Below are 23,010 nucleotides of genomic sequence, written 5' to 3' on the forward strand. Positions count from 1 at the left end.
ACTGGAAGAGTCGGAAGTCCCAAAATATCCATAGTAGTGTCTGCTCCACATAGCATCCCGTTGATTATTGAGCTCTATGTTATTAAATCTGTATATCAAAGAAAGAAAAGTATTGATTTTGCTGTTTCTACCTGAGAAAAGTCATTTGCTTGTAATCCTGCTTTGCAGCATCGGTTTTGGGTGCTATCCCTTTATACTTGTTGCGTAATTTGTTTTGGATTTGGAATCAAATTTTTTTGTTTGTTTTTTAAAAAACAAGACTTTTGTGGTTCCCGATCTCCCTTTTATAAAAACAAGGAAAACAGTAATTCAGAATAGGTTTGGGAAAATGCTTGCATGAAATACTGGGTCAAGGTGGGGTGAGGAGAGAAGGTATTTTTGCTGATAGGCTTTGCAGCCGCAGTGCTCCTCACGTTCGGGTACTTTGGAAATGCCGTGGGCTGGTAGACGAGCTGCGATGTTTGGCCATAACAAGGCCTCTCCGCCACTAGAACTGGCAGTCCTCCTCTGCGGTTTGGGCACAGACAGGGTGTTGGAAAACGTCTTTATTCGCAGGAAAGGTGCCGCAGTGTTAAGCTAGCGCGTTAGCGCGCCACACTAGAGGTGCACGTATGACCTTGGAGGTTACTTCTTTGAGGACACAGTGCCACCGTAGGCCATCCTGGCAACGTGTCTAGGGTGTCCAACACGGAGACACTTCCATTCTTCACTGGCTGAGTTTTGGATATAGTCTGGGCACAGGTTAGGTTTTAAGAAGCTGACTGACTTTTTCAGGACATGAGTTTTCAAGAATGGTCGTTTCCAGTAAGAAATCTGATCTTTCTGTTGCTTCTTTTGTTTCTTAACAGTTGGAAGAGAAACTCAAAGAAAAAGTGGATGCAAGTCTAGTGGAGAGAATCAACCTGACGGGAGAGATGGACACTTTCAGCATGTATGTTCAGCAGATGCATCCTCCCAGAACATATCAACATCCCAGTTTGTCAGCCAGATGGTGCTGGAGTAATACGAGCCCGAGATCCCAGTGCCGTAGGACCCAGCCAGCGGTAGGACCCACCCACACACGCAGCATAGGCACAGGCATTTCCCTGGTGAAGGAACGGTCATCCTCTGGCTAGTCCGAGAGCAGCAGTAGTACAGACTTCAGAAGTAGTTGTTCCCCATCGTCCCAGCCAAAGGAACAAGAGCACTGGAAAGGGGAAGGGAAATAGTGAGTTTCCATTTGAAACATCATTTGCATCTTGGCAGCTCTGTGAGGTGGCTGTTACATTTCAAGAAAGGAAGCTATTTCAGTACATTCCTTCCTGCTTTAACTTCCCACTGTTAATCAGCAGCCTTGTCAGTATGATCAAACCCCATTTCAGATGACATAAAAGACTGATCCAATCTTATATTTGGGGATTATAATTGAGAGAAGATTATCATTCATTAAAATAACTTTTCGCGTAACGGTGCTAAAAATACTCCCCTCTAACATCTTCTCCTCTCCACCGCTGACAAACAGATTGAGTGGTTTTTGAGAGAAGGAAATCGAGGCAAAAAGATAATTGTTTTGCCTCACATTAGGCACCAGGAAACCTTGGCAGAGCTGGGAAAATAATCCCTGTCCCCAGTCCTTCTTCTCCCTAAAAGTAAGATTCAGCCCAGATAGCAGTAAGATTATTTTTTTTTTTTCCTGAAGATTCCCTTCCTGTGATTCCTCCTCTCTGGCTCCAGTGGGCAGGATCCCACTGAATCTCCATCCAGGTATTTCACGTGGTCTCGGGCTCCGTTCCAGGCTGCGGAGACTCCCTTCCCTTTCCATATTTCTCAGACCTTTTTATGAGTGAGTCCCTGACCGAAAGCTAGGCTTGCTGTGTCCGCCAAGCCAAAGCAAGCGAGGTGGATGGGGAGTAGAGATAACATATGCCCTATGGTGGGATTTTCTTAACAGGGATGAGTCGAGGGTGAGTTTTGTGTCTTCTCGTGAGCTGTGTGGCCAGAGCCAGCCACCTCGCCTCGCCGCTCGGTTTCCACGGTGGCTGCCTCGGGAGGTGGTTGGTCGCAGGCGGCCGATGTGACGTGTTTTGGAAATTGTTTAAACGTATAGTTCGCGTTTGCTGTTTTGGACAGCTTTAAAGTTAAACTGACACGCCTGATATGTCTTGTAACAAAGGCTTTCTAGTTGAGTTTCAATCTCTTCCAGTGTAGCGCTTTGTCCGGTCTTCTGTCGGTGTAAGTCGTAGCTATAAACCTCTCTCTGGCGTTTGCTCGTTCAACATCAAACAAGTTGGTTCTCCTGGGATTTGATGTCTTGTTAGGCATGGTCATAAAGAAAGTGATAAAACGTTGCTGCTTACACACCCTGGAAAGTGTTTCTTCCTTTGCAGAAAGGAGAGTGCAGAACCCCCCCAAACGTGTATAAAGCGTTTGACTTGGGCGGTTTTACCTCTGGGACGGCTAAGCAGTTTCTTTAGGAAGTACGGGAAAGGTAATGAGCTCTTCTTGAAGCTCGACAGAGGGAAAATTATTGTCGTGTAAATCCCGAAATCCATGGTTCCCACCGCCTTGCCCCGTTGATCTGTTGTGAGATGGTGGGACAGCGTTGAGAGACCTCTGGAAGGCCTGAAGCGTTGAGCTTGCCGGGCTGCCTGGTAGAGCCACACTGCTCCTTGATGGCCTCGGCGTCCCTGTCTGCGCGCTTCTGTGCGTCTCGGGGATTGCATGGGCGTTCATTAACTGCCGCCGAAGTGCTGTCCCTTTGCCTGGGGCAAAGGTTTGAAGTGGCTTCTGGCGGAACTGGGGTCCAAACCCTCTTGGTGTCTCACGACGCTTTGCATTTGCGACGCCCTTCTTGCTGCACCGTTACCCCTCTACAGCAGGTGTGTTTCTTTGGAAACGTAGACAAATAGGTTTCTCTCCCTATTTGCAATCGTGCGGTTTTCAGGCGAGAGCCTGTACTTAGTGGCCCGGCTCCAGACGGACCCCTGACACGTGGGGACGAGCCACGCGGTCACTTTCCTTCCACGGAGAGAGTTGCGTTTCATTTTGGTGCTAAACCGCAACTCTTTCCTACAAGTCACTGCCAGCGGGCGCCCTGCAGGAGTCAGCTCTGCCCCAGAGACAGTTCTTTCAGCCCGGCTGCCTTGGCAGAGCTTGCGCTGGTGGAATCCCCCAAGGGAGTAGGTCCTGTAGTGCCCAGCAGAGGCACCAGCAGAAACGGTCACGGGCTTTTTTTATCCCGATGCAAGTTTCAGCTGGTGTAACCTGAAGCCAGTAGTCACTTCGTCTCCCAGGCTAATTCTTCCAACTAATTTTGGATGAGGTTGCCTTTGCAAACAAATTAATTGCCCTGAAGGAACGGTCTTTTACTCGGCATCCTGTTCCAGTCTTTATGCGCTAGAGCTCTAGGAAGGGGAATAGACAACCTCTGTGGGTTGCAGCGAAGACCACCACCCAGATCCCACCAGCAGAACTAAGAGAATTAAGAGATACCGTATCTCGATGCGGAGGTGGACACTTAAAAATATTGTGAACAGTGAACTCCAGAGTGGTACCCAGAACTTCATAAAGAAGAGAAGGAGGGGAAAAGATGGAAGCGTTGGTCAGATCTCTTACAGAGCTGCGATTCCCATTTGCGCCACCATCATGAGCAAGAGAAAAGTAAAATCCAGTTCTTACATATATAATCCCGAAGTTGTAAACGGGCATCTGTGGCAGACTTAAAGTTTGCATTGTTTTTAAAAACTGTACTTACTTAGTGAAACACAGTCACTTATTACTTCTAGCCGAGGCCACCTGTAATCCACGCGCTGGGTTATGTGCCCTTGAGGGTGGTCCGAGTTGCTGCAGGCAGCGTTTCTCGGCTGTTGTTTTAGGATCAGTTGCACCTTTATGCGCATCGTAATGTGGTGGCATCAAATATGTCTCTGAGCCATATCATGCTGGCTTTAAAAAAAAAAAAAAAAAGAAAAAAAAGAAAGGAGGGAAACGTGTTTGACTAATGTGTCTTTTAGTCTGGTATATGTCTCCGAGAAGCTCAAACAATGGATGGCGGCAATCCTAGACATAGTGTAAATAAGACATCTGCCTTGATCCTCTCCATGGGAGACACGTTCAGAACTCACAGATGTACTTTTTTAAAACCCTCTTTGCAAGTTTCTGTGAGTAGTAGAATATTGACTGCGAATAAGTAGAGATGATGAAATGTTAGTTTTATGCAGACTGGATTAAATTGGAAGCTGAATCCCGGTCTGGGCTCAGTACTCGGGGGTTCCTCCTCCTCCTGATGCGCGGGCGGGGGGTTACCCCATCTGACACCTTTGATCTCCAGCCCCTTCTATGTGTCAAACCAAAGAAAGGTCAGCTATAAAAATGTCCTCTCTGCACTACAGCCCTCTGTGTAGCTCCCCGATGAACAGCCTGCAGAACTCCCCGGCTTCTTTCCCGTACAAGTTTTAGCCGCGTGTATTCACAGCCTAATCCTGCTGTCAGCTAGGAGATGATTTTCCTCCTTTCGCCGTCAAATAAGCCAGTTCTGGCACTGTGTTGCTGAGCAGTATTCTAAAACTCGCGCTTGATTTTTTTTCGCAGTGTGATCTCCAACAGCATACAGCTGTTGGTGCAGGACCTGGACGCAGCCTGTGACCCTGCCCTGACTGCTATGAGCAAGGTAGGGCCTGGATTTCTTTCGGAAAGAGGGTGGCCTTAAGATCCATGTGGCGTTCTTGTTTGCTTTGATTGCTTGATTGGACTGTTGGTAGATCCTTTTGCGCTGCCTTGAGACTTAACCGGATATTGATTTCGTCTTCTTAGAGCAGCAACTGCTGTAGTTATGAATACATCCTTCGCTTCAAAATCTGTCGTTCGGATTAGAGCTTTCATTCTTTTGCAGCACATTAAAACACATGGATAATAAAAGACTTTCTGTGAGTATCTAAAGCTTTCTCTTTCCCCTCCTAAAGCCAGTGAGAGCCTTTAAAATTGGGAAAATTGCCGACTTCTGTTAGCGTGCAGTTTCAAATGCACCTTCTCGTTTGCTGTGCTCTTTGTGATCTTAGACGAGTTTTACTGGTCTGTGGCCGGTGAGTGGAGGTACTCGGAGGGTAATACGGAGTTGAGATTGAGCCCTATTGCTTCTGTGATCCTCTCAAGGACACGTGGAGCCATTCCTAGAGAGGCCCGTGTGATTACTGCTTAAGGATTTTGTTGCAGTTACGCTGCTGGCTTTTGTACGTTTGAAACGCAGAGCTGTGTTTCTTTGCCAAAGTGTTGTGAAAACCCAGACTGCTTTAGACAGAGGTGAAGACAACAAAAGTGGATTGAACTATTTTTTTAATTAGAAATGTTAAACATAGAGCCCCGTTTTTGTAGGATCAACACAGCGTCTCACTGCCATGAATTTGAATAGCTTTCTGCTTTATGATGTATTCCAGCTGTAAGTGGCCCCGCCACCCCCAGCTGATGTATGAAGCGGAATGCAGCTGGTAATAGAGCTTGTACACGTTCCAAATGAAAAGAGGATTTTTTTTTTGATTTTTTTTTTTCTTCCCCCCGGTAAAATAACACCATTAGGAAGGCTCGGCACTTCAGGTGGTGTGTGCGCCGTGTCAGTTCCTTAGATCTCCTGAAGGTAGGTAGCGTGGTAGTATTTGACTCGCTTAGCTCTGGCTGTTTATACCCAAGTAGACCACAACCTTGAGCAAGCAGCAGCTGGTAGGCCATTTATTTTTGTCTTTGGAACACTGGTAAAATGCAGCACATGTGATGGGACCGATGATATATAAACAAGTTAAGTGTTATGAAATTAGGTAAATAAATACTTGTCACTTGTGCACACGTTCCGCTATTTGCATCAGACAGAGTTGCTTTTATGTGATTTTTACTAGACCTGGGTTTGGGGAAAGAGATTTTTTTTCCTCCTCCCTCCTCCTCCCTTCCCTTCGGGGCTGGGTTATGACTCTGACAGTTGAATAAGAAATGCATATCATTATTTAAACGCAGCATTAGTATTTGGGCTTGTAAAATTTCAGTCTTTATTAAAGGAATAAAGGCTGTGTGCCTGATCCGTTCCAGTTTTCCTGTACTGGGAAGGCATGTCTGTCTCGAGACCCCTACTCCATTAGGGCTCTTCCTTTGTTTAGCTTCTTTTCATTTATTTCACTCTGGTGTCCTCCAAGATTCAGCATTCCCGGTCCTTTGTTGAAGTCTGACTTTTTTTTTTTTTTTTTCCTTGCAAAATTGTTCGGTAACTATAGAGGTAAATTAAGAAATACTTAAACCTCTAAATCCACTTTGGCTGCAGGCCACTCTGGGAGATTTACCACAGAAAATGGCATCGTGAATATTGCTTTCAGCTGGGAACGGTGCTCAGTTTCTCTGATTCTTTACCTTGTGTGTTCTGGAAGAAATGGTAAACGACGAGAAGGCGGCCCCATATGACAGAATTTGTAGGTGATAATCTTCACTCAAACTTTACAGTAGATGTAGAATGATTAAACACGGTTGTAGGATGGGGAGCTGGTTTGGGGGAGGAGAGGAATTTGCCCTAAACCCCCATTGTCATATTCTGGATAACAAAGCACTGGGAATGTGTTGTAGTGATCTGTAGCAGGCGCTTAAATTGCCTGATGTGTTTTATTTTTAATTGTTGGGATGAGAGAACAGCTAATCTGCATGGGATATTTTTGCCCCAGTTAAGTTTATGGATCGCACTGGGTAAGGTTTGATTTACATGCGGAATTAAGCGTTGATTTATATGTAAAACTGCGCTTGTAAGTGGGGCTGGGGGACATTTTAGTGACTCATGTCGATCGCTTGCTGGTTTTTTATATTTTGCTAAAACCTTTTGGCACAGCTGCAGTTTCCTCCTTCCTTACCACTGAGTGGACAACAGCAAGCGCTTAAACACGGAGCGCTAATAGTCTCTCCGATACACACAAGGAAAGCCCCAAGAGCAGAGCAATCAGAGCTGCCAGCTGCTAATTAAAAGTCGGCATGAGTGCATTTTACCCATCACACAAGGTGCAGCGGGCAACAGCGCAAACCAAAACCCGTGTCAGAAGGCAGCGGAGGCGGTTTGAAACGCAGCAATATCTGCTGCCTGCAGCACCCGCTGGCTCTCCTTTCCCTCCCACCTCCTCCCGCCTGACCACACGAGGTCAAGGGAGAAGGTGCTGGACCGTGCCCGGTCTGGAGCTGGTAGCGATAAGCCGGCAGTGGGATGCTCCTGAGCGCGGGGAGACCTGGAGACTGATTCATCCTCCATTGAATCACAAAGCAACTCCTTTTGCTAGAGACCCGTGGCGGTGCTGGGCATGGAGAGAGGACTTGGTGTGGCCCTACCACCCCGCTCCCGGCTCTCTGGGGACATGGGGACCCGCAGCCGGGCAGACTCAGGAGCACTCTTTAGCCCCCGCTATGCCCAGAAGGTAGTGCAGCTCTTATGTGCCAAACCACCCCAGTTTTGCTCAGGGTTTCTCTCTTCTCCTCCCCTTTTTAAGAAAGCGCCCTCAAATCTTCACGGTCCCGTGGTTTTGTTGTGAAAACCAACTCTGAAAGTAGCACCAGGTCTTCAAACCCAGGTCCTGCCCCTGCAGGTGGCCACATCATGGAATCACAGCCTGGCAGGGGCTGGAAGGGACCTTCAGAGATCATCCAGTCCAACCGCCCGCCAGAGCAGGTCACCCACAGCAGGTTGGACAGGACCGCGTCCAGGGGGATTTTGAACATCTCCAGAGAAGGAGACTCCACCACCTCTCTGGGCAGCCTGTGCCAGTGCCCCATCAGCCTCGATGGAAAGAAGTTTTTCCTCACGTTGAGATGGAATTTCCTGCATTCCAGTTTGTGCCCATCTCCCCGTGTCCCTGCGGCGTGCAGGTGCCTTCCGGCTGCTGCGGGGCGCCCCGTGCGTGGGCTTCTCCCTTTGGCCGGCCAGCGCGAGGCCTCGCTGCTCCTGTCCTTTGGGCTCGTTTTCAGCTTGTGTATGTCAACTATGTGGATATCCCAAGAAAAACATAGGACAAGGGAAAAAGAGGAATAAATTTAAAATGACAGGAACAAAGCTTTACCAGAAGAGTTGGGCTCATATTTCTGTTGATGACTTTTCAGTATGTGTACTATGTCTTTCATTGCAGCTACTGGTTTGGGTTTTTTTTTTTCGGGTGAAACACGCCCACATACACACACAAAGGGCTATTTTTACTGTTCATGCTTCAAAAGTTTGGTTGTGAAGTATTGCTGTTGGAATGAAGACCAACAAAATGAAAAAGCTACTGTTTTATTGTTGTTGCCATAATTCAAGTCAGCAGTCCCTTCCCACTTTCTGGCCGTTCCCGCTATGTGGGGATGGTGGGTTGGTCGAGGATCGCTGTCTGTCGAGAAGGGCTGGCGCTGGGAACGCGCGAGTCCGTCAGGGAGACAGCCGCAAAGTATTTTCTTCAGATATGACAAGTACCGTGAGGAGTAGAAAAGCGGTTGTCTCTTGAGCGATCTTCCAAATGAAAATAAGACGGGATGAAAACCTGTAGAGCGGGTGATGCGACAGATATCCTTCCAGCTCCTCGGGCGATGTGGGATGCGCAGGTTGGAGTTCTGTTCGGTTGGCTTATAAAGGACAGCTTTGGTGGGACATGTGTAGACTCTCTCAGACACTCTGGTTTTGCAAAGAATTGGACGTCTCTTGCCCATTAGGCTGCGTGTTGTCTGGATGGAATTGAGTCGGCTGGCTTGCAGGGGACAAAGTAGCCGTAATTAAATGAAAACCAGGAATAAAAAAACTTTACATGCAAAATCCAGACCTTGAGAAAACAAGTCTGAGGACAAACACCTCCGCTAAGGAAAATGCTCATCTTCCGCATGTGCCCAGTTTCCTATCCTGATTTTATACCTGCTTTCCTCCTGTTTCATCTCCAGCACAAGGAACCGCATCTCCAAACAGTTGGAGCACATTGCCGAGTGTGGAATCTCTGAACAGTAGCAGAGCAAAGAGCACTTTTCTGGATGACCGTGTTCCTCAGTGAAGCTTTTTTGTATACACGGATGCTTGCCCAGGCCTTACCCAATTAGCTTTTTATTTTCCCCACATGAATTGTACTGTGTACCCCCTGTGTACTGCAAATAGGGCTTAAAGTCGAGGGAGTCGCACATCTGGCTCACAGGGGCTCCTCTGTTGCATTTCTGCTGACGGTAAATGAAAACAAAATGGGATGTTGAGTAACTCTTCTTGGTTTGTATTTTGTGTGTGTGTGGGTATTTGGGGTGGCTGAAGTTGGCCCGTACACTAGGAGCGTTTTCAGCGTGAGCTACGCTGGTGCCGAGCGCTTTGGACTTTAAGACTATTTCTACCTCTTCCATCTATCTGTCATCAGTCTCACCAGTATTAAAGCCTTGGCTGCCATACAGGAATCCCCACTTTGCAAGCTTGCAGATATTTTCTCAAATGCCTATAATCAGGATTTATATGGGCACTTCGTCCTGGCAAACTGGAAACTGTTAAATATTAAGGCAGTCTGGCGTGCTCCAAAAGCCTTTTTAATCCCCGTTTGTGTCGGTTACCCGTCACAGTCTCTTTGGTGCAAAAAGGGCCGTTATGGGTTTTCTTTGTATCTTGTTGTGGGTTTCTCTCATTCAGTGTAGTGACGAAGAACTTGACCTTGGTGGTGAATTGCAGGGGCAGTCTCTCGATGATTCCTTAGAGATCTTGTGACAGGAAGTTTGCGCGGTTTTCCTCACCTATTGCTTGAACCGTAATGAATTAAACAGTCTCTCTGGTTGTTTTTTCCCCTTTGTGCAGATGCAGTGGCAGAACGTGGAACACGTTGGTGACCAGAGTCCTTATGTCACCTCAGTGATCCTCCACATTAAACAGAACGTCCCCATCATCCGCGACAATCTGGCCTCCACGAGAAAATACTTCACTCAGTTCTGTATAAAATTTGCAAAGTAAGTTACCAACATGGCTCAGAGCTCCTCAGGGGTTCTGGTTCTCAGTAGTCCGTCTGTACGTGATAACCTGTTTGCTTTCCAGCGTGCCGCATCCGTGGCTGTTAGCGTCTGGGTGAAGGCCCTCCCCGGGCAGGGAGGCCGCAGAGGGAGGTGGGGTAGGGCAGCAAACACCAGCAGCTGCTGGCAAGGTTAAAAGAGACTTCAATTTCTCGTCTCAAGTTTCCTGCTGAGGCAGATTTTCTCAGATATTTGTATTGATTGGTTCCTCCTTACGTGCCTAAACCATCCCATAAAATATCGTGATGATCGCTGTCTGCCAAGTGCAGAAGGTTTGGGGCTGGACATCTTTAAAAGGCTTTGAACATCTGGACGTAGCCACAACTCTTGCTATGGGAACCTGCTTTCCTTCAGTGATAAGAGGCTGCAGTGCTTCCAGGTACTGAGAAATTTGGTGCATCGTTTGCCTCAAAATAACTTTTATAATAGCTCTCGCGCTGTAAGGAGGGCGTGTGTGCGGAGTGTATACTACCTTCACAGTCTAAAAGCTGCTTTTCTCTGGAAAAAATAGTTCAGTAAGGAGGGGAAAGATACATTCAGATTTGGGGGGATATTACGAGTGTCCTCCTGGCAAGTCACCTAAAGGTGAGGCAGAAATGCCCCTGGCCTCTGGATGGAGAGTAGAGGGTGCAGCTCTCCAGCATCTCTTGGGGATCCAAACTTTGCAGCTATCTGTCTGAAACACAAATTCAGTTCTTTGGGAGGATACTTTGAACTCTTCCCTGCTTGCCTGTGGCCAGCTGAGCTTCGCATGCCGGTGCCCCGAGAAAACCCTCGGGAGGACTCTGCCAATTGTAGCTGCTGCTTTTGGGGTTGCATGTGACTGTGCTGGTAGACCCGGGAGCGGTACCGTGCGTATCATGTGTCACTCTAAAATACCTTAACGTTTCATTCATCTGTAATAAGCTAATCATCCTGAAATAAACTGTATGGCCTGGCAGTTACTGCGTGGGTTTGAGACTGGAGCTTCGGCTCCTGCTCCGGCAGGGAATGATGCAGCAGGCTGTCCTGAGAACCGTTGGCTTTCACAGCGGGGAGGTTGGCCTGAGAGTTTCCTTCCCCCTTTCTATCTCAGGCGACTCATTAGTTTGCATTAAGGAGCAGTTACAGATAAATCATGTTATGACGTTGCCCGTAATCACTGTTTGAAATGCTGCCTCGGTGAAAATTTATTGCACTTAAGCCTTCTATGTGGTTACGCTTGAATTTTATAACGCTAACATGGTGATAAATAAAAAGCCCCATTTACTCAGCTGTTCACAGCACACTCTTAATACCTCAGCTTAGTTGCCTCCCTTTTAACTTTACGGCTGAGCACATACCGAGTAAACTCCGGATAAAATGCCCACCTCTCACATTTGAGAAGAGTTCACATCTGAGCTGAGCGCCTTCACCACAGCTTGTTCCGCAGAAGAGCACGGAGACCCGCGCAACCGCCGCTCCGCTTCCAAACCTTTTTCATACAACTACAGCTCTGATCTGCAGCACATTAAAATTAAGACACGGTCCTGAATTCACTGTGCCGTGGATCGAGTGCAGAAGTGAAAATTTGGTTCCCGAAGATTGTTTTTGCCAGGTTATATTTAGAGTCCTTCTGTACAACTTGGTTTTTAAGGCGAATTAGCCCAGTGGTAACGGTGCGCTGATCTGCTTAAAATGCTTATGACGTTTTAATGCATACAAACATTTGTGGTTTTGGAACTCTGAATTCTTATGGAACATGCTGGCCTGCCCAATATAAATACCTGGCCTTTTGTGTGCTCCAGAATGCTGAAAATCCTTTTAACGGGCATTGTGCCTCTCCGTATGTTAATGCCTGTATCTTTTTGAACCGCCAGCCACTTCTCAGCTCTAATGGATTGCATAAAGCGCTCGTGTTGAGTTACAGGACCACAGGGGAGAAGGCATCTAAAGTCACTAAATTTAAAACTGAGGGATCTGAGCCAAGTCTGGAGGAAGAAAAACGGCCATCAGAAACTGCATCAGTCCTCTGACCTAATTTGTCATTTTTGCTTTGTTTCGACCGATACGCAACCCTCACTCCCTTGAAATAGCGAGAAGCAGCCAGCTTTCCAGGAGGCACTCGCAGGCAGGGTGAGGGGCTCTGTGCTCACTGCACCTCCATCCTTATCCTTTGAAATCAAAAACCGCAGCGGCCAAGCCGTGGCTGCTACGCTGGGATGTGTTTGGGAAGTCTGTGACCTGACCTCAATGAGGAAGAGATTAGAACCGAGAGACAGGAAAAACAAACAGCTCTCCCCCTCGCCAGGAGAGCGCTTCGTCCATCACGAACAGCCGAGCGCGGTGGGGGACTGCAGCAGGAGTCCTCCCAGTTGCTCTGGCCTTTGCATCCTGCGTTCAGTGAGAAGAGTTAGGTGGAAGAAGGTGATGAGGAGGAGGCTCCAGGAGGTTTCGAAGCAGCGGGCTGAGCTAAGCCTGCAAGGGCTGGTCACTGCCTCGGAGGGTGGCGTAAAGCAAAACCCGTCTCAGCTGCAGTGACTCAGTGGCACCAGGACGCTTTGAATAATGGCCTGCAGTAGCTCGTCTCCCGTCGGACAGACAGACTGCGGTTGCATCTCTGCCTTGCTTAGCAAGGAATTGTGTTTGATGCATCATCAGTGCAGGGGATTAGGAAAACATAGGCTTTGGCAGAGCCACTCCCGTTGGATGGGAGCCTCTCAGATGCTGTGGTTTCTGTGCTTTAGGTTCCTAATCTGTCTTGCGCTGCTTTATTATTACACTGGGGATTTGTCTGCTTCTATGGAGGGTTTGCTGGATTCAGTTTTATAGCCGAAACTGTAAATGAATTCTGGCATCCGGTCTCGCTCTGTGGATGTGCAGGGAGTAAAGGCATTCAGAGTACAAAACCTCGTGCAGAGCATTGCCATTGAATACGCACGTATTAGTCACATCGGGATTGCCTGCTGTATGCTCAGAGCGCCAAGCATCGAGTCCAGCCCAGGCAAGAGACTCAACTGAATTTTTTGGTTAAGTGCAACTGCTCTTGACAGCCTCTGCTAGTCCAAATAAAAAAAAAAATAATACCAGAGCAGCCCTTGGATCTTACGGTTTGTCTTGTCTGTCCTGCTGGAGTTGAGAAGCTGTTTCCAATAAGGCAGCGTGAAATAACAGGCATGTGGGGATGGAAGGTCGCTTTACCCTTCTGCATTGCTTGTGGGTGGCCATCCTAAGGCGCCTGGGAATTGTTTCATGCAAGACAGAACGCTGTCTATGGGAGACCGTGTGGTTACATAGAAAAGACGATTTAAAAAAAAAGAGGGGAGGGGGTCCTTTGGCTGCCGGTCTGCCACCCTGCAGAAAGAAAGGCTCGCCCTGCTTCTCATACGCAGCATGAGCGTTAGCTCCGCGCCTGACCTTACAGAGGGAGGGAGAGTTGGACCTACGTGCGAGATCAAAGGTACAATTAATCTCTTGCACTCTTCTGCTTGTAGCAAGCTGCTGCATCCAGAGCTGCTACCGGCTGGTCATGCTGTAGGATCACCTAAGCTCCAGCTGGGCTTGGCACTCTCTAATTGCCCTCTGGGAATTAGTTTTACACCTGAAAAATGGACTTCTAAATCACCTAAGTTACATCTCTGCTGCAATGCTTTTGTGCAAGTGGAGACGGGGCTTGTTTCCCTCCTCTTATTTATATTTTGTTGCCAAGGTTGTTTCTCTGGTGGCCAAATTCGAAGCTGTTTGGGGCAGCCCAGTAGCTGGTTCTCAATAGTAGTTTGAAATTGTTCTCCTTGACACCTCTCCAGGAAAAGATGATTCAGTGAGAGAGGTCGTGGCTGTGTCTGAGGGAAGGGGAAGGGAAGGAGCCTTCTCTTGGAAGGACTCCTCCTTGAACCGTTTCTTTCAATCTGCTCAGCAGCTTGGCATGCTCTGTGCCTGAGTTACACTTTTGTCATTCTTCCATGAGAAAGGGCAAAAAATAAATGTCCTGGCTTGGAAAACAGGTGGCAGGACAAACAAGGTGCTGTCCATGCTCCTTGCTTCATGGGAAGGAAACAAATAGCTTGACAGATGCAAGGGGGAAACCACACTGAATTTAGATCATCACCATAAACGGCACCTCATTCAGAAGGACAGAAAACAGACCAACTTGTGTGAACTTAGGACAGAGCCATTAAAATCTAAGACCTGCCACCAGGTCATGGACAAGGTCCTGGAAACGTGAGCTTTGAGGGCGTTCAGCCAAGGCAGCCGTGTGAAAGAAGCAGAGTACGTTAAAAACAAGGCAGCAAAAGGAAGACAAGAGTATGAGCGGTGTGGTCCTGACAGAGGGAGTTTGCGTTGCGCACGCTGGCCCCTCTCCTCGCCTTCGGTTGTCCTGGTGCTGCAGCCCAGTAGGGTCGGTGGGGCAGCAGCTTGTCCTGCGGGTGCTCAGCCAGCGCTTCTGCTAGAAGGGAGCAGCTGCTTCTTGAGTGAAGAATGAAACTACTGCAAAGCCTGAAATTGAGAAACAGAAAGCTAAAAGCAAAGCTGATGCTCTGGAGTTCCGTTGTCTAAGGTGATGAATATTGGGCTTCCATCCTCGCCAAATTCTCCCCGGCTGAGTAAATGTACCTTAGTCATTTTTCTGAGTCTGAAGTCCATGTTAGTAAAATAGGGTAATGGTGTTTTCCTTTTCGCAAAACTTTTTCTTGTCTTGATTGTGTTGGCCAGAAGCTTTCTGGAAGAGTGCCTTTCTGTGTGAATGTCCAGGGCCCAGCAGACCTCCAGCCTTGGCTGGACCTCAAGTTCAGCGTGTAATATGCATGTTATGGAATGACTACTATGCAGTAAAATGCAGGTTCTGGGTACAGTCAAGATACTTCCACTCCGTGAACAGCTAAACTAATCCTGGCGTGTTGCTGGGTTTATTATGTACAATAGTTTGTTTGCCTGTTCTTGACCTCGTACTGTAATACTTCATATATAGTTTATAGCAATTTATTTACATAGAGCCTGTGTGCAACTTCTCAATTAACTGAAAGAGCAGTGTGGATTAAAGAATTGTACCGAGGGTTGGTTGGTTTGTTATTTAGTATACTTAATGTGGCTGGGGTCAGCTTGAGAACCAGGCACTTACGGTGTCTTTTTGGAAAGCCATCTTGGTTTGGTCTTGCGTGCTTTGTTACCACGGAAAACTGTATGACTCCAAATACTCACATGTAATTGTGTCTTTTTCTATTTCTTCTCTGCAGCTCCTTCATTCCAAAGTTCATTAACCACCTCTTCAAGTGCAAGCCTATTAGCATGGTGGGTGCAGAACAGGTAAGAAAAAGTAATTGCATTGGCCGTAGTATTTCATCACTTTTGGGTTCAGGAAGTCATGGCAGTTTCTGTTAAAAAGGGGCGGAGAGCTGAGTTATGTGTCCCGAACTCTGGTACAGGCGGGAGAACGGGAGTACGCTCCGGTGCAGGGCAGAGTGGAAGCAGGTTTATAGTGATCCTGCTGCAGTTGAACCTGTCCTGGGAGAGGGGTCCCAGGCGCCTTCCCAAGCAGGGGAGCTCTCACTTTGCCAGTCGAAGTAACACTAGCACAGGAACAACAAACCTCTTACGCTCTTCTCTAAGGTGTCGCGATGGGATTGTCCTCAGTGTGCTCACACAAAGGAAAGTTGCTCGTGGCAGAAACTATTGCAAGAAGCTCCCGTGTCCTTCTTGGAAAGACTTGTTTCTCCATCCCATCCTTTTGCAAAATAAGTCATCACTCGGTCTCCCTCTGCGGCTACTGTGCCTTCTCCTGGGGTTAAACTCAAGCCTGTGGCTTCTCTGCTCAGAAGAGCTGGGGCATGGTCAATTCATAGTTGGCAACAGGAAAACTTTACAGAAACTAAAAAAACAACCGACGCAAAAGCCCAGGTGTCCAGGCAGTTTTTCAGTTCGGGTAGTTTAAACACCAAGCCTTTTTTTTTTTTGGCAAGTGTTGAACTTAAAACACCCCCGGCACTTGGTCTCACATGACAGTGTGTATGCCAAGAGCAGGTTGGTTCCTACGCATTCTCCACACGGGCCCAGCGACAGCGGTGCTCAGTGCCACGTGCCCACGGTGGCAGCGTGCCATGCTGTCAAACAAAGTGACGCCGGATCCTCCCGGGGACTGTGTGCGCTTCTCCCAGGTGCTGGCTCCTTCCTCCCCGAGGAAGCGAAGCCGTGGGAGCCCAGCGGCTCCTCTGCAGCCTGACGGCAGTTCTGCTGGAGCCTGTGTCCTGGCTGAGTTCCAGCGAGTGCAAATAGATTTTTACTTCCTCTGGTTTGCCTGGAAGTTATGGATGGCCGCTGTCTTCCTCTGCTCAGAGCCGTGCCGGGAGGATGGGGTTGTGGAGGCGTAGCGCAGTGTTTTCTGTGTTCTGTCCCAAAAATTGCTAAACGCAGGCCTTGGGTTTGGTGGGAGTTCTGACTCTCACTAGGTGAGAGATGCTGCAGTGCCTGAAGACAGGACAGTTTCTTTCCTGCCAGGATTCACTTCCTCAGGCGCTGCAAGCACACATCAAAACGCTGCTGCGTGGCAGGGAAGAGCCCGTTCCACTTCTGCGGCTCAGTAACTGAGACCCGGGGAAGTGACAGCCCGACATCTGGGGCTCGGGAGTCCCCAGCTTCCTCCCAGGAACCTGCCTCCCTGTTGCGCTTTCAGAGAGCTGTAGGTACCCCAAGATGGTGAGACACGATGCCAGGGAAGGAAGGACGTCGAATTATGGCCACTTGAATTAATCTACGCATTTCTGTTGAAACACCACCCCTTGACTGCGGCCCCTGTCCCCGAGTTGCACGCGAGTGGGCAGCGCAGGATTTTTCTTACCTTGAGACCATGAGTGGGTGCAGCTGCAGGGCTGTGACCCCCATCTCCCACCCTGCCCCTGGGCTGGGACCCCGCTGCTCTGCGGGGATGAGGTTTGGATGAGGCAGGCTTTCAGCTGTCCCCTGCACATACAGCTGCTCTCCTGTGGGCTGATTAAAAAAAAGAGGGAAAAAAAAAAAAAAAAAGGCAGAATCATCCCTAATGGGACTGCTGTGAACTTCAAATAGGTGCCTTAAAAGCTGCTTGGGTTTTAGGCATCAAAGATGGGTTCTGAGCTGTGTGTGTCTGCAAAATGAAACAGGAGCTTTACATCAAAACCTTCTTCTGTCTTAATGGAAAGCAAATGAGCGGAGCATGGTTCCCGCTCGTCTTGTGCAATGAGCAATAACCTGAGACTGATTAAATGAAGTCTTTTTTTTTTTTAAATAAGCATCTAACGTGGTTAACGGGTTGCCAGCAGTGGGCTTGCGTCTAATCTTAAAAGGTGTTAATATTACTGTATTGGAATAACAGGCTTAATTTGGTTCTTCACAGCAGACTGGGAAGTTTTTATTAGCCTGATTCACAGTGGATATATCTTATTATAGTGGGACATACCTTCCTGGGGTTAGATGTACAGAGGTCTTCAGAAGCTGGTCTCCTCTGTCTCTGCAGCATGTTGGTCCTCAATTGCCTTTGCATCTTTTGAACGCCCCCTGGTCACCCACCAGCATCTTTCCACATTGTTTTCTTTCCCTTGGTGGAAATGTTGCTGTGGAATGTCCTTTTCTGGCCTTCCCGATCCTAAACACAGATTTTCCTGCTGTTTGCCAATAGTCATGTTTGAAATCTGGACACTAGGGCGGTATTTACGGAGTTGTTCAGCGTGGGGAACAACAGCTATGGGGTTTTGCTTTCTGTGTTTGTGTCTCTGACTTAACAACAGTTCTCCGTCTCGGCAAGCTTTGGCAGTGAGTTAGCGATGCCGAGGGTCTGGAACCGATAACGGGGGAAATAGGGTGAGGGGACAGAGCCTGCGAGTGCTGCGTCTGTGGGAAAGGCTGCAGAGTGCGCAAAACTCCTGTTAGACGTGGGAGAGTTTATGTGGGAAAGACGTGAATTCCCCAACCGTGGAAAAATCTTCAGTTCGTGGGATCCCTTGTAGACACGCAGGAATCCAGCTATGACAGCTTGAACCGACATCAGGCTCCAGCAGCTCTGGGGTGCACAGCGCTGCTCGCCTGTGCTGTGGTTTCCTGGCTTCCCAGGATGAGATTGATGGCATCGGTTCGTCTCATGCAAACCATGACACAGGCAGCACCCAGCAATGATACGCTGCCGCAGATAACAGGGTCCAGATTCGAACTGGTGTGGCCCACCGCCCCTCCTTGGCTCAGTCCTTTGTATTTATATGGGATTCCCACGCGTGCTGAAAGCCATACCATAAATGTTCATATTGTTTGCGGTGACTGCTGGGGGGTTCTGCAGTGCCTGTAGTGGTTTGTGTCCGGAAGAACGAGCTTTCACCTGCTCCTGAGAGCCCTTTTGCAGGAAATGCACGGGGTGTGCCGACAGCCCAGCGGGTTTTCACACTCGCTCCTGTGTAAATAAACTGTCCTCCTCTTCATCTAGTTTGATTTCAGATTTCTGTCCTTCACTGGTCTTGTCTCACCTCTATAAACGTACCTCGTGCAATCAGAAGAGCGCAGTATTTGGGGTAATTTTCCTCTAAGAAACCCGAACCCACAGCATTTTGTCATCACAGAATCATCTGGGTTGGAAGGGACCTTTAAGATCACCAAGTCCAACCGTTAACGTAACACTGCCAAACCCACTACTAAGCCCCATCCCTACGCACCATGACTACCCGTCTTTTAAATACCTCCAGGGGTGGTGATTCAACCCCTTCCCTGGGCAGCCTGCTGTCAGGCGCTGCGTGTCTGTCTGGGCTGAATTTTGTGGCTGCTCCTTGCGGCTTATTTAGCCACTGGCCTAGTGAAAACCAACCTACAGGAGTTTCGGTGTGCCAGAGGATATTGAACAGTTCTCAATCTAGCTGTATTGTGTTGCAGTTTTCTTTTTAAAAGAAAAAAAAATAAACAAGCGGCTGAGTAAATGCAGACAACCACACAATGGGCGGTTGGGTGCAGAAGGAAGCGCAGCGTTAATTTGTTTGACTTCAGTGTCTGAATAATGATACAGCTACAGGTAATCGAGATTGTTTCGCTTTATGCTGTCGAGGGGAAGAGGACTGGGAATCCATGCCTTGTGTGCCAGATGTTGAGCTGCCATAAGTCATTTCAAGTCAGCAGAGCGGTGCTCTGTTAAAATCAACAAAGGGTGCTGATACGCAGCCGCGGGTGATCGTGTCTCCTTAAAGTGTCATTATGCGGGTCAGTCCCTCCTGTTCCTGCAGTCCGGTTACCAGGGCTTTTTCCAAAGTGGGAAGTGTTAAACTTCTAAGGATGTTGGATTATAGCAGTTAACGGAGCTTGGTAAGAAGGGCCTGAATAACAGGGTGCGATTAACTATTGCAGCTGCTGCTGGACACTCACTCGCTGAAGATGGTTCTCCTGGATCTGCCCTCCATCGGGTCCCAAGTGGTGAGGAAGGCTCCTGCCAGCTACACAAAGATAGTGGTGAAAGGCATGACTCGGGCTGAAATGATCCTGAAGGTAACTCAAGACTTTTGATAACCTGCCAGCCAGACTGCTGGACTGGGAATCGGAGCGAGCGAATTCCAGGGGGCCCTTCCTTTGAACGCGGCAATCTGCAATTGTACATGAACGTATGCGAGCTTGTCCGGGTGCGCTGCCAGCTGTTCTACAGAACCGGCTTAATCGCCTTGGGTTTGCCCCCGCTCTCTTTTAACATCGCGTTTGAGTTTTCATCCTCATTTTTCAAGGTAACCGAGGGCTCAAGTTCTGCTTACTAGGGAGAGCTGGGACACCAGATTCCCTCAGGAGCTTGTGAAAATCAGAGCTAGCATCCATAAGTGTCTGCCGCAGGGCAAACCCGCCAGTTCAGGTTACTCCAGGCCTTTGTGCAGACTCCATCCCGCAGGGGAGCCAAGCCGTGCTTGAGTCACCTGTTTACTGTCTAGTGTAACAGCCAGTGCAAACATGTCTGGGTTACTGTATTCACCAGAGTCCTTTTTCATTTTCCAGACCTGGTGCCTGGAAAATGACCCAAAAGCAGTGTGTTGTCTTCATAAAAAGTAACAAGCAGAGGAATCTCCCCTTCCCCCCGTTTGCCTTGCTGGTTTGATCCCCGGAGAAGCCATGGGAGCTGTGCAGTTGTACCCTCCTGGGCGATGGGATTGTCCCCTGCTCACCACCAACACTGCGAAGATGTTCCCGTGAGCAAGTCAGAGGGACGTGGGGTTGGGCAGGACAGGCAGCTGCCGGCCAGAGCCTCCTGTAAACTGCCGCCGAGGCAAGGAGGGGGTGCGGAGCCCGAGCTCTCTGTGCTGGCCTGCTGCTCAGCGTGGCTTTGCTCCTGTGCCCAAGGTAATGTCACGGCTGAGTTTGCGTTCTGAATTCAGAAATTAGTTCTGCGATCCCATGCTTTTAAAGTAAGGTGACCGCGATGTTAGTAGAGACGTTAAAGCAAGTCTTAAGTTTTCTTAGAAATGACCTGAAGACCAATAGCCTGGGACTGCTAGCGGAGGAACAGGGAAGGTCGGTGTCTGTTGCATACAGAAACAGGTCTTTCCTTGGAGCTTATCAGAAAAGTCATGCAGTTAATTTGTCTACCCTTAACATCACATTGGCTTCATCGGGATTGAGATGAAAGCACCATAGGAAGTGCCTCGGGCAGGGAGCGCAGGCTGCGGAGTGCTGCTGGTCGCAGGCTGTGCAGCAGCGGCGTGACTGCTTTTTCAGACATCCCGTGCTTGCCCTGCTGCTGCATGAAGCACTTCTGCCAGCCCCGAGTGAGGGCTCAGTGTCGGTGTAAGTAGTAATTAAACAGCGATACGCTTATGGCATTCAGTGCTCCGCAGAGCTGTTTTACAAAATAATGCCCCGTGTAGTCAGCAGGTGATGGGGCTGAATGGTTGGCTGGGGCAGGTTTGTTAATCGTAGTGACTGAGTAGATCACCCTGAGCCTAGGTAACCCACACACAGCGTTTGGGGCTGGCGTCAGCACCCGTCTCTCCAGTTTGGGAGAGAAAAAAAGGTCTGAAGTGCCTGCTCCTGCTGGACCACCGGTATTTCTGTAGGAAGGTTTCCATGCAGGTGCCCAGAGCTGACTGGTCATCTCTGGCCGTTCTGTTTGCCTTGTGGGTTCTCTCTTTTTATCGGTGCTCAGACTCTCTCTGCTCTTTCCAAGTTGTACATTAAAGACTTTTTTCCCTAAGAACTATTTCACTCCATCAGAAGCAATAGGGCAATACTCTCTTCCTTGGTGTTTTCAGGGCTCTCCTACCTAGTACCGAGACAGTTCAGAAGCGATGCCTCTGTTGCATACAACAATACCACCATACAGTAGTGTGCCCGGGCTTATACTGGTGTAGCTAATTCAGGAGGAGTGTCGTTGAGCCTGTAGATGGCACGAACAAATTCATTCAGCTAAGCCCTACAAAGCACAGATGCAAGCGGGGAGGAGGGAGTCAGGGTGCGCACGTCCCGCAGAGCTGTTTCCTTTCTCCTCTGGCTACGCTGTCTGAAGTTCCAGCTTTTCATCTTGGCAGAAGATTTTTACAAGGGCTGTAAATTAAGGATTTATAAGTGTATACATGGCTATGATGTTTCATTGGTCTGAAGTGCAGGGAAAGAAAGAAATGTCTCGGTGATAGAATACAGTGTGGGGTGAGCTGGGTCAGTGGAAACATATGGAAATGTTTTCAGAGACAGGGAAGAGTCTGGTCCTGGGCTGTTTCTGCCCTGCGTGCGCACACACATTCACACACACACACACTTCCCCAGCAAGATGGTTTTGGCTGCCTGGTATTATCAAAAGATATGTTCTCTGTGGAGTTCCCTGCTTATGTAAGGAAAATATAACAATGAGTAATCATCTTTCCAGCTTCAAGGCCATTTTAATTTTTTTTCCTGACTTGACCGTTGCTGGGACTAAGAGGGTGTGAGCTCCGGGGCAGATGTCAGCGGGGGCTTCACACAGTGCATCCCAGTCTCTCCAGAGCAGCGTACAAGAGGAGCTGCACCCAAAGGACAGAGCGGCTGCGTGTGGCACCGCTCACCCATCAGGTTACATGTCAGAAGCAGGAGGACTGCACAGCATATTGCTGACCCACGCTGTCCTGGGGACGGAGGGAGTGACTGCAGAGTGCTGTCAGATTCCCCTGCAACACGCTGTCTCTGCCCGGCCTCTGGGCAGGAGGGAGTGAGAGGGACACGCAACCAAAGTGAGGGTCTGGACTGTGTCCAGGCTGCCTGGTCCGCTGGGGACTTTCTAAGCATCACCACCACCAGCAGCACTGCCCTTCTCCCCCAGGCAGCTCCCCAGCTAGTCTTCCTCATGCAACAAGATAAAATCTTCAGCTCTGCCAGTACGCCAGTGCGTGCCAGCCCACAGGTGTACAGACAAAGTCCTGCTGCCCTTTGAAACGGGATACGCAACCCCTTGGATCTGAGCACCACTGCTGTGCAGGAGGAGACCCCGTCCTCCTCCCTGCTCCTTATTTTACTTCTCTTAACTTACCTTTACCTCTCAGGTACTAGCAGCACGTACAGCCTCTTTCTTGTTCCTGAAGCATTTTATTTTAGGAGAAGCCGGTCCTGCCTTCGTGTGCCTGAGTTGACTGAGCGCTGGCTTTAACTCATAGAATTTGTCTGATCTCTTTTTTTCTTGTCTTGGCAGGTGGTTATGGCTCCGCACGAGCCCCCGGTTGTGTTTGTCGACAATTACATCAAGCTCCTTGCTGACTGCAGTACAGACACTTTCCAGAAGATATTGGACATGAAGGTTAGAACCTGTCCTATGGGGTTTCTGCTCATCCGCTAGCACTGCATTGAGATTGTTGGTGACTATTTTCAGTAGAAACATACAGGGGTTTGGGAGTGGCAAAAGCACTGTAAGACAAGTGTATCCTCTGTACTCTGAAAGTGTGTGGAGTTGCTACTGAAGAATAACTTTTCAGTTCACTTAGCATGCTCATAGCTGCTCTGGCTCCTGGCGCTGAGCTCCATTGTCTCTGGATCATCCAGAGGTCTACATACAGCTCTTCTTGGTGGGTGAACAAAAGATTGAGGTTTGAAATGAGCTCTCCTGCAGCTATTCTCATGCACACCCGCTCCCAG

At 48.7% G+C, this 23,010-nt stretch overlaps 1 protein-coding gene across 1 annotated transcript in view; it reads left to right on the top strand.

The window, feature by feature from the left end:
* Positions 1-23,010, top strand: part of VPS53 (VPS53 subunit of GARP complex) — a gene marked incomplete at its 5' end in the record, with an annotated part of 70,246 nt that overhangs the window by 44,159 nt on the left and 3,077 nt on the right. Inside the window, 6 exons of the mRNA XM_082493082.1 lie at positions 849-931; positions 4,570-4,648; positions 9,770-9,918; positions 15,171-15,240; positions 19,285-19,422; positions 22,571-22,675. Coding sequence (XP_082349208.1) covers positions 849-931; positions 4,570-4,648; positions 9,770-9,918; positions 15,171-15,240; positions 19,285-19,422; positions 22,571-22,675 — 624 coding nt within the window. The remainder of the gene's footprint in view (positions 1-848; positions 932-4,569; positions 4,649-9,769; positions 9,919-15,170; positions 15,241-19,284; positions 19,423-22,570; positions 22,676-23,010) is intronic.

Source organism: Vanellus vanellus (genome assembly GCF_965231255.1).
Source record: "Vanellus vanellus genome assembly, chromosome: 19".
NCBI classification, from domain to species: Eukaryota; Metazoa; Chordata; class Aves; order Charadriiformes; family Charadriidae; genus Vanellus; species Vanellus vanellus.